The 11,516-nt window shown below is 41.4% G+C and overlaps 1 protein-coding gene across 1 annotated transcript; it reads right to left on the reverse strand.

Moving 5' to 3' along the window:
- Positions 1-812: 812 nt before the first annotated feature.
- PRMT6 (protein arginine methyltransferase 6) lies at positions 813-3,249 on the reverse strand. Its single transcript, XM_043877881.1, has one exon. It carries the CDS (start codon positions 3,092-3,094, stop codon positions 1,967-1,969), a length of 1,128 nt encoding a protein of 375 aa, XP_043733816.1. The 5' UTR covers positions 3,095-3,249; the 3' UTR covers positions 813-1,966.
- Between the last annotated feature and the right edge of the window lie 8,267 nt (positions 3,250-11,516).

Here is an 11,516-nt window from a genome sequence, read left to right on the forward strand (position 1 = left end):
CTGTATAGCTGTATTTTTATGATAATCCATCTTACTTGGGGGAAACAGTTACAAAATAATTTTTAATTCTAATTATAAAATACTTACCTTTACTTCTATAGTTAACCAAAGTTTTAACTAGTGTCCCTTCGTGTGCTTATACTGATAATGAGAACTCTATAATACTCGTATAAAACATATATTAAAAAATGGAATTTGGAAGGATGCTTTCAAGTACTCATACAACAAAGAGATTGTGGTAGGAAGTTAACATAAACACTAGAAATTCACTTAAAACTGTACACCAAAATGCTAATTAATGTTCAATGTAAAATACAGTCGACCCTAACATAAGGAACCAATTTGTAACTCTAGTTTAAACCAGGCCTAAATTGCAATGACTGAACCATTTACATAAGCTAACTATCCTAATACCAACAATGGTGACAACTGTAACAAGTTATCACATTGTGATAACAATGTATCACAAGTCAAGGATCTTGTAAAGTTGATTTTGTACATGTATAGTTCCCTTACTAATGGCAGATCTAGTGAGTTGATACCAAATTTTAGCAAATTAGTTATACTTAAGTATTTTAATAAGTGATGAATAAAGAAGAAAAAACCGTTACAATAAACAGAACTATGCTAGAGTGCTTCAGATCAGATTTTCACACCTGTTTTCTATTAGCATACAAAAGCTACTAGTGTAAAACCATACATTAAGCATAGTTGATTATCCCTAAGCTATGCTCTGTATGGGGTTATAACACCATTTTTAAGAACAATATTAAAAAGGCAAAAGTTATAAATCAAACATTACACAAGACTTCTTACTTCATCTATAAAAATAGAGAATGCCAGTGCTTTATTTGCCAGAGACAAGGAGGGAAACATGAGTAAAATAAATTTGACAACATAACTCACATTACAAATGATTTTCCTAAATTAACAACTTTCACATTTAGCTGACCTAAATAAAAAGAAAACAAACAAAACACTAACAAAAAAATTTTCACTTGATGTTAGTAGGCCAAATCACATGATCCCTCTGAATGAGGGATTTTAATTCTCGAGCTGGGAAAATATTTTCCTTACTTAAATAATTTACCCAAGGTGATAAATAAGCCCTTGGACCAAGTTCAGAAGAAATCGCCTCTATCAGTCTGTTTTAAAGAAGCACACAAAATTTTTACTCTGGAACTTACATGAAATTTTCTTGGTTAAATCTTAACAGTAAAGACAAAAAGTTCATACTACTTTACTGTGTTTCAGGTCTTTTTCTCCCAAACGTACCTTCTAGATTTTTTAGGTATGCTGTAGTAGTACATATGAAGTTTATTTCATTTAATGGAGTAAGATGTCATTAACTTTAGCATCCTAAGGAAGTAGTAGGTGTTATTTAAACTTTATCCTCATTCACCTCCCCCGTTACCGGCAGTAAAACTTATTAAAAAAAAAAAAAAAATGAGGACAAAATACTGTAGTCTAGAGGCACCTGGGAAGAGAGGAAATTCAGAACATGAGAGAATATGGCTCTGGAGTGATATCCCATCTTATCGGAAATACATGGAGTCCAACTATAAACCCTTTTGCCCTTTCCCTGGCTTTAGACTAGGGTGTGAGGTGTCAGGGATGTGACTGGAGCCTTCACAAACTGCTATTTTCTTCCCCCTTTCATTTGCACGAAACGAAATAGAAAAAGGAGTGCCTGGTACCACGTGCTTTTGAGGTTTAAAGGGCCCTTAATAAACACGCTGTTTCGGTTGTGGCAGGGGATTCGAAATCATTTTTTTAATAAATATCGCCAGAAGAATCTCCTCGAAGGGAGACTGAAGTCACTCCCTCCCCAGGAGCCCTGGGTGAAAAGGGAGACGGATGATAAAGCCCCCTACTTGCACGTGGAATCTCCCTCACTCCTCCAACCCTCCGCCTCTCCCGCGCCGGTCTGGCCGCCTTGGGAGGTAGCTGGGACAGACGACCACGCTCAGTCCTCCATGGCAAAGTCTTTGGTCTTTTCCTCCTGGTCGCCCACTTTGTAGCGCAGCAGCACGCGCAGGTGACGGTGGTGGTCCTGGGAGGGCAGCAGCGTGATCTCTCCGGAAACATCGGTGTCTTGCTCCACTTGCACCGGCTCGTTCAGGTAGAGGAGCGCCTGCTTCCAGTGCGTGACGGGGTGGAAAGGCGAGGTGGAGAGCACCACGGGTTTCTCCGAGTCCCCTCCGGGGAAGGTTACCTGGAACCAGATGGCAAAGCCGTGCATGGGAGCCGAGCCATAGCAGCTGAAGCGGAAGCGCCCGCCCACCCCGGCCTCCAGCTCCTGCTCCAGGCCGGCGCGGGCCAGCTCCAGCCGGGCAAAGCACTGCGGCCGGGCCAGCACATCCTCGCCGGACAGGCCTTGCACCACGATCTCTGAGTGGCCCATGAGGCAGCGCGTGGCGAAGCTCTCCAGGCAGCTCATGTCCACGCCGTAGAGCTGCTTCATCTGGCTCCAGAAGCTTAGGCGCAACTCCAGCATCTGGTCGCTGATGGGCGCCACGAAGAGCTCGGCGGAAGCCGGCAAGAGAAGACCGCCCTCCTTCAGCCACTTGGTCCGCGCGTGGAGCACAGAGCTCAGCATGGACTCGTGCAGAAGTCCGCAGCCCATCCACTCGCTCACGATGGCATCCACCTGCTCCGGCAACTCCACCGTCTCCACCGGTCCCGGCAGGACGTGCACCCGGTCCTCCAGCCCGTTGAGCCGCACCACTTCCCGGGCCTGTTGCCAGATGTCGCTGGCCTCCACCGCGTACACGCGCCGGGCCCCAGCCTGGGCACAGAAGATGCTGAGGATGCCGGTGCCCGCGCCCACGTCCAGCACGGTCTTGCCTCTCAGCGCTGCCCAGTTCCGCAGGATGCCCAGGCGGTAGGCATCGGTGCGGACGCGGTCGGCAATCATCTCCTCGTGGACCGATACGTCCGAGTAGCACTGATAGTACAGCTGGTCCCGCTCCCGCCTAGTTCTCCGGGGTCGCGGCACAGCCACCTCCAGCTCTCCGCCATCTTCCTCCTCAGTTCCCTCCCCTCCTTCGCCGCCGCCCCCCGACTCAAGCTTTCTTCTCTTGGGCTGCGACATCTTGGCGGCTTGGGCCGACTCCCGGCGTGCGTTGCGCGCCGCGCCTCGGGCTCCAGGACGCTGGGCCTTATGGTAGTTGTAGTGCGCGCTCGTGCCTCGCGGTTTTGGCTGGTCGCCGGGCGAGTGTCAGCCGGATACCTCTGACCTGTACTCTGCTCTTTTTCCTGCTCCTTTGGTGTCCTGGAATCCCTTTTCCATCCCCTGCACCCACATTTCATGGTTCTCTACGTTCCTTCTCCTTCCCTTAGATTCTCCAGTCTCTTTGGCTTTCACGCCCTTCGTGACGTGGACACGCCCACTTAAAACTGAAAATCCATGTTTTGTCTTGTCCAACTTCCAGACTTTATTACACAGAATTTTCTGGGCGCCACCGTGCACAGCTGCTGCCTCATCTACACAGTTGCAACTCTTAAAGCTCTCCAAACCTGGAGATTTGGAAATTGCACTGCGTGTTTTTCTTCTCAGTTTTCAGGGGAGGTAGAATGCAAAAGGGAGAAGGCAATGGCACCCCACTCCAGTACTCTTGCCTGGAAAATCCCATGGACGGAGGAGCCTGGTAGGCTGCAGTCCATGGGGTCGCTAGGAGTTGGACACGACTGAGCGATTCACTTTGAATTTTCACTTTGATGCATTGGAGAAGGAAATGGCAACCCACTCCAGTGTTCTTGCCTGGAGAATCCCAGGGATGGGGGAGCCTGGTGGGCTGCCGTCTATGGGGTCGCACAGAGTCGGACACGAGGGAAGCAGCAGAATGCAAAAGTGTAAATGAAACAAAGTGAAAACCCAACAGTGTAAAACCCTGGTTTGGATTCCAGTGAGACCACAAATGAACGGAATGATTAGGGCAAGTTATATAAGTACTCTTGCCTTCAATTACCCATGCAACTTCCAGCAACAAAGAATCTTAAAGGCAGTTGAAAATTAAGTTTCTGGTCTCTATTTTAGGAGAATAGTTATTTGGCTCTTAGTTCTGCTCTGGTAATTCTGTGACTCATTCAAGGCTTAAATCTTGGAAACGTCCAGTCCAAGGAGTAGTTGAAAAGCAACTGTTGCTAGGTGTATTCTGGTAGCTGATTTTTTCCCCTCCCTAGGTAACTGAATCCTTCATCACCTGTGATCACTTCTCTGCTTCAACTCACTTTTTCCTGCCTGTTTCCATGTCTGGGCTAGATTGGTACTCCTTTCTTCCTCTTCTATGTTCCTTTCAGTCAACTATCTGCTGTTAACCTCTTCCCTCTGAGATATTCGTAATAGAAATAAATCCTTTTAAAAATACATATGATGTTTATATGGGTGTCTGTGTTCATCATGAGTAACGTGAGAAAATTTTCTCCTAGCTTAAAAAAAAAAAACAGGAAGAACATTGACTTTTATTTTCTTGTAGTCTCAAACTGTTTCTTTTTAACAATGGGCCTGTATTCCTTATCTGGGGGAAGGTTCCTTCAGCCCATTCTCTGTTAATCTGTCATTGAATGAAATAGATTTATTAACCTGACATCCTCAGCTGTACTTCTTTATTACAGTTTTTTCATTTATTTTTGCCTGGGCTGGATCTTTGTTGTTGTGCCTGGGCTTTCTCTTGTTGTGGTGAGTCGGGGCTACTCTCTAGTTGTGGTGCCAGGGCTTCTCTTTGTGATGGCTTCTCTTATCTCAGAGCAAAGGCTCTTGAGCGTGGGGACTTCAGTAGTTGAGATGCACTGGCTTAGTTGCTTGCCTTGCTGCCTCTTCCAGGACGAGGAATTGACCCCAGGTCCCCTGCATTAGCAGGAAGATTCTTAACCACTGGACCACCAGGGCAGTCCCCTTAGCTGTACTTCTAACTCAGGGCTCAACTCTGGCTGCTCCTCAGAATCCTCTGTGGAGCTTTTAAAAAACACCTGTGTCCCACCTCAAACTAATTAAATCAGAAGCATTCCAGTGGAGCCTGTGCATATAGTTTTAAAAGCTACCCAGGGAATTTGTGCAGCCTGAGAGAACCATTTCTCACTAAAATGATGTTAGTTAAATTTTGCTTCATTAGTTTCATTGAGTAAATTATCTTTTTTCAGTGGCCTGGGCTCAACCATTTAAGGCTAAAAATCTTCACAGCATTTCCTCTCTGCCCAGCTTGATATCTTTTTAAGAAAATAGAGGCCCAGAACAGGACATGTGATTAAAGTTATAAATGTGGCCACTTTAATATAGTACTTCTAGGCTATTAGTGTATACTTCTCTCACTCTTTCTGTCCTCAAAATCTTCTCCTTCTTCTTTTAAATGCATTCTACTACCTGATTTTCAATTTACTTACTTGCAATCTTTCTAAGGAAACATCTGAATATAAGTTTTGTTGGTTTTACCTCCAAAGTATATGAGTCCATCTTTTCTTCTCCACTGCCTCCACCCTAGTCTAATTTTCCATCTTTGCTTATGTGGAAATCAGTCTCCTAAGAAATCTCTCAACTTCCAGTCTTACCCCTGTCTAATCCATTCTCCACAGAGCTACAAGAATTAGTTGTTCAAAATCTAAATTGGACTGTGTCATTCCCTAGTAACTTCCAGTTACTGAAACAATCTAGTAACTTCAAGTAACTTCCCATCTTATCTCAACTACTCATCCCAACTCCTCCTTGGGCTTGAGATAGACTGGTTTTCAGCCTTTTTCTGGTCTTAAGTCTTCACTTATGCTCTTGCAGGGACTAGGACATTGTTTTTCTTCTTAGTACTTTAGTGGCTACTGTTCATCTGTCAGGTTTCAGCTTAAATGTTATTGCCAAAGAAGGTCCTTCCCTGGCTCTTTTAAATACTATTTTCTGGGACTTCCCTGGTGGTCTAGCTAGTGGTTATAATTTCACCTTCCAAGGCAGGAGTTGTGGGTTTGATCCCTGTGGGTTTGATCCTTGGCTCCCTGGGGAGCCAAGATACCACATGCCTCGGGGTCAAAATACTAAAACATACAACAGAAACAATATTGTTACAAATTCAATAGTTAATAAAGACTTTGAAAATGGATCACATCAAAAAGTCTTGAAAAAAAAGAAAGGAAACCCTATTCAAAAAAAAAACAAAAACACAAAACTCACTATTTTCTCACCCAAGGTATGGTTTATTTCCTTCATATCTTTTATTATTAGGTGAATTTCCAGCTGAATGTATGTAATTTGTCAATTTGTTTTCTGTAAAATATAAACTACAGGAGACTAGGAGTTTTTCCCCCACTATTGTATCAATAGTTCCTAGCACTAGAACAGAACCTGACATAGAGTATTTAATAGTCTTCAATGAAGACTTGTTGTGGAAACAATTAAATTATTATTCATAGGGGAAGGGGAAGAGAGTTTTGCTTTTTGTGGTTCTCTATGACAATCTGACTCTGGTAAATTGTGGGATGAATTCAGATGTTGATCAAATTTAGGATGCTCCCAGATAGGAAATGATTTCATTTCCAAATTCTCTTAACCCTTTTGGATAGAATAATGGTAAGCCCTAAATGGGCTTCCCTGGTGGTTCAGACAGTAAAGAATCCACCTGCAATGTGGGAGACCTGGGTTCGATCCCTGGGCTGGGAAGATCCCCTGGGGGAGGGCATGGCAACCCACTCCAATATTCTTGCCTGTAGAATCCCCATGGGCAGAGGAACCTGGTTGGCTACAGGTTATGGGGTTGCAAAGAGTCAGACATGACTGAGCAACTAAACATAGCACAAGCCCTAAATAACATACCCAGATTAGAGGGAAAATGGTCTGTGACGCTTTTCCTTCTTGCACTCTGTCTTGATATAGTGAGTGATTTCTTTGCTCATCTTTGCTACCATACTGAGTTACCTCAATAAGAAAGGGAGCAGATCATAGTCTAAGCATTGCAACTCAGCAGCAAACCACTGTAATGGGAGAAGAATTAGAGCTGTGATGGCAAAGTGTTCTTTGTATTTTCATGTCAGTAGTTTATTTGCCATAGCCAACACACAAATCCAATGTTTTTCAAGCAAATGGATCTTGAAATGGATTTAATATACCTTCACCAGCATTAAAAAAATAGAAAATATCAAATGCATAAAATGAATAAAGATGGGTGTTATTTCAAAAACCGTGTTTCAGTTATGCATACTATATACATATTTATTTCTACAGGTTACAGTTAAAAGTTTGAAATCCACAGCTTACTATTCTCCAAAAACAAAGTGAAGTTTGACATTTTTGTAATTTTGCTTTCAGTGCAATAGTCTTGTCCTCCCACTCTTATTTTTAGATAGTGCTCAAATATTATCATTTTTTTGGTAGTTTTTTTCAAGTAGCCTATGTCCTGTTAATACTTATATAACTTTTTTCACTTATCTAATTATACCAGAGCTATTTATACATCTGGCTTTTCCATGCCAAACAGTGGACATTTGAACACCAAGATATTTTTATTTCTCACTTTCATATTGAGAATCTAGCATGTTGTGCTGGGATCCGAACCATTTGCAGATTCCAGACTGGCAGTCCTCAGTACACACAGGATCATAGATGTGTTTTGTATGACAGGGAGTGTGTGTGCTGTTAAGTCGCTTCAGTCGAGTCTGACTCTTTGTGGACTGTAGCCCACCAGGGTCCCCTGTCCATAGGGATTCTCCAGGCAAGAATACTGGAGTGGGTTGCCATGTCTTTCTCCAGGGGGATTTTCCCATCCCAGGAATCAAACCCATGTCTCATGTTTCCTGCATTGGCAGGCGGGTTCGTTACCACTAGCACTACCTGGGAAGCCCTATATGACTAGGAGAGCCATGATTTTCTGCATCATACACATTCATGCATTTATCCAATCATTCACTTGTTTAACAAACATTCTGGACATCTACTCTATACTAAGTATTTAGAAACAAGGGACACATTAATAATAAAAAAAAAAAAGACAAAACCCCTTACCCCTAAAAAGCTTATGTTTTGTGTTAATGTTATCTGTTATTCTTACAGTTTTTTTACTTAGGTAAATCATTATACCACTTTTAACTCTCAACTTTCTTTCTTGTGTTAGTTGTTTATCTTTGGTTCTGATGTGGTTTCCTCCCAGAAATACTTATTTCTAAATTCTTTTCTCCTTTAGTTTGAAGGCCTGTTGTTTAAAAATATATTTTTTAAATTCTAGTATAAGAATTGAAGGTAGTTCCTTTAGGATTTCAAGGATTAATTATAATTCTCAAAGTGTATGTTGGGGAAGGGTAAAGGAACAATGACATGAGAATGTTATAAATATCTCTCTGATATGAATATTCATTAAACGATGTAGTTCTTGCCTTGTTTCAGTTACTTGGAAGCTGCCAGCATAAAAAGAGGCACTTCTGTCAAAAAAAAAAAAAAGAAATCCTTTATAGAAAATGAACACAAAAGGTGGTGATTTTTGTATTTAAACAAATTGGAACATCAAAAATAGAAAGCCCAGGTATATGTAACTCTCATAATGTGTATAGTATCTTTTAGATCCACAGTGTATTGGCCCATGATTAAACCTAATACTGAAAGAGATGAATAGCAAATTCATAGCTCCCTGATTAGATTATGATTCTAATTCTTTTGAAAATTGTGTGTATTGAATTGTTTAGGTTGTAACAACAGGGATATTATGAACTTAATCCATAATTAGCAATTCAATTTAAATTTATTGAGCCCTCTTAGTGTATTAAATATGGCATTTTAACAATTTTAAGTGTAAATATTGGTTATGACAGCCTAACAATTTCTGCTATAAATCAGGCCACTTTAGTGAAAATCGTACAGAAAAGTATGAATGTAAATTATAATATGGGAAAAGTAATGTATCGGTGCATCTTTGGAAATAAGCCTTTGCTCACCTGCTCCAGGAGTAATAAGCATCAGGTAGTTTAATGAAAATCAGGCATTATGGTTCAGTGAATATCATTTAATAAGATCTTCCTCTCTCTTTTTTTCTTCTGTGAAAAGCTTTAATATGAAAGGAAGCTGACTATTGCTTCAATCAGATGTTTATGTTCCTATAGTATTTTGCTAAAGTGTAGAGAAGTAATGTAGTCATGGTAGTCCTGTGATGCTCAAAGGTGGTTTCTGGACCAATAGTATCAACGTGCATGTGTGCTAAGTCACTTCAGTCATGTCTGACTCTTTGCGGCCCCATGGATTGTAGCCCAGCAGATGCCTTAGTCCATGGAATTTTCCAGCCTTGAATACTGGAACAGGTTGCCATTTCCTCCTCCAGGGTATCTTCTCGACCCAGGAATCAAACTTCTACCTCTAATGTCTCCTGCATTGGCAGGCAAGTTCTTTACAACCAGCACCACCTGGGAAGCATCACAGTATCAGCATCACTTGGGAAACTGTATAAATCATGCAGTCATGAGCCCCACTCAGTACCTAATAAATTAGAATCTCTGAGGTTGGGGCTCTGCTGTCTTTGTTCTAGCAGTCATCCAGGTGATTCCAAGGAACACTGAAATTTGAGAACCCCTGCACTAGACAACCTGCAGACTGTTGCAGGCCATGCAGAGATTATAGGATGGAAGGTCTATTATTCTTTCTGCTGTGGTAAAACAAATTACTACAAATTTAGCAATTTAAAACTACAAACATTTTAAAATCTCCTGGTGTCTGTGGGTCAGAAGTTCAGGCATGCCTCACTGGACCTCTGCAAGGCTGCAATCACAGTGTCCATCTGGCTATATTTGTTTCTGGATCTTGGGATTCTCTCCTCAAGCATGTAGTTGCTGTTCCTTGCAATTGTAGGACTGAGTTTTCCTGACTTCCAGATGGAGGGTGTTTTGGCCCTTAAAGGCTGCTGGTTCTTCCTTGCCACATGGTCATTTCCCAGGTTCTCTCACAACACACAGCTAGCTTCTCCGAGGCCAGTAGAAAAAGCTTTCTTATCTCAGGGAGGGTCCTATTCCAAATAACTTCCTTGCCTCCCACCTCCCCAGGATGATGTCCCTTTTGATAAATTCAAAATAAAGTGATTTGGGATTTCAATTACATCTATTAAATAATGCTTTCTGCTGGAGAAAACAGCTCAGCATAGAGACCAACTGTGTATTCCCACTGAAAATTGATAAATATTGCAAACTATCTCAAAATTAGTCTATGGCTCAGAGAATTATGGGTGTGGTTCATGGCAGTGGTAAAGAATCCTCCTGCCAGTGTAGGAGATGCAAGAGCCGTGGGTTCGATTCCTGGGTCAGGAAGATCCCCTGGAGTAGGAAATGGCAACACACTCCAGCATTCTTGCTTGGAAAATTCTATGGACAGAGGAGCCTGGCAGGCTACAATCCATGGGGTCATGAAGAATTTCCTGTGACTGAGCACACATGACTCAAGGCATGGGGAGATGACTGATCAAATAGATCAGAAACAAAGTTTTGAACAAGCTGTTCACCATATCTAAGCCAAAGATTTTAATACAACAAAGTTTGCCTTAGTCACCCTTGAGTTTCTGAACCCCACCATGTGAAAAAAAAAATCATCTATAGCGAATACATTTTTAGTCTGGGTCCAGGAATGAAGCCAAGCTGAGCTGAGCCTAAATGAACCCAGTAGACTGTAGCTCTCATATAATGGAAGCAAAAAACATAAAACTTTCGTTGTTACAAGCCACTGGGATATTGGTGTTCTTGTTACTACAGCAAAAACAAGGCTGTCTATTAATAATATAAATATACATACAGAATGAACAATCATTATAGCGCCACCAAGATCAAGACATAAAACATAGCCAGTGTCATAACTATACCTGTGTCCCTCTAATCCTGTACTTTTTCTCCTTCCCAAAGGTATGTATCCTGATTATATCATAAAATACTCAGTGACCTGGCTTTTTGAACCTCATATACACCTAAAACATGCAGTATGTGTTCTCTTGTGTCTAATTTCTTTTGCTCACCATTATGGTTGTGAGAGTCACCCCTGTGACTATGTGTAGCAGTATTTCTCACTTTCCTTGCTTTATTTTGTAGTATTCCATTGTATGAATACACAATTTGTTTAACTAGGTTTCTGTTGTCACACGGGTCCTTTGAGATAGAAATAATCATTCCTATCAGTAATTTCATATTTTTTGTATGGTTATTTTGACTCAATATTTCATACTTTATATAATTTATTTATTTTATTATCATATTATATATTAAGTGCCTTAATAATAGCTAAAGTTTGTGTGTTTGCCATGTACGAGGCATTGTTTAAATGTTTTATATGCATCATTAATTAAATCATTCAGCAAATAGGTACTGAACACCTGGCACTCTATATCAGAAAGTAGAAGGGTAAAAAATACAGACAAAAATCCCTGCTTTTATGGAGTTTATACTTTAGGGAATAATCTCTGATTTGCAAAATCCATGAGGTGACATTAGTAAGTCAAGGCACATGGTAGTTATGCCAATCACTTATTTATCTTTTCTATAGGATCGTAAATTTCTTTTAGGCAGGAACCAATTTCCTTTAT

The sequence above is a fragment of the Cervus elaphus genome, chromosome 20, assembly GCF_910594005.1.
Source record: "Cervus elaphus chromosome 20, mCerEla1.1, whole genome shotgun sequence".
In the NCBI taxonomy this organism is placed as follows: domain Eukaryota; kingdom Metazoa; phylum Chordata; class Mammalia; order Artiodactyla; family Cervidae; genus Cervus; species Cervus elaphus.

Coding starts and splice junctions, on each gene's coding strand:
- PRMT6 (XM_043877881.1), bottom strand. CDS start 3,094: ATGTCGCAGCCCAAGAGAAGAAAGCTTGAGTCGGGGGGCGGCGGCGAA.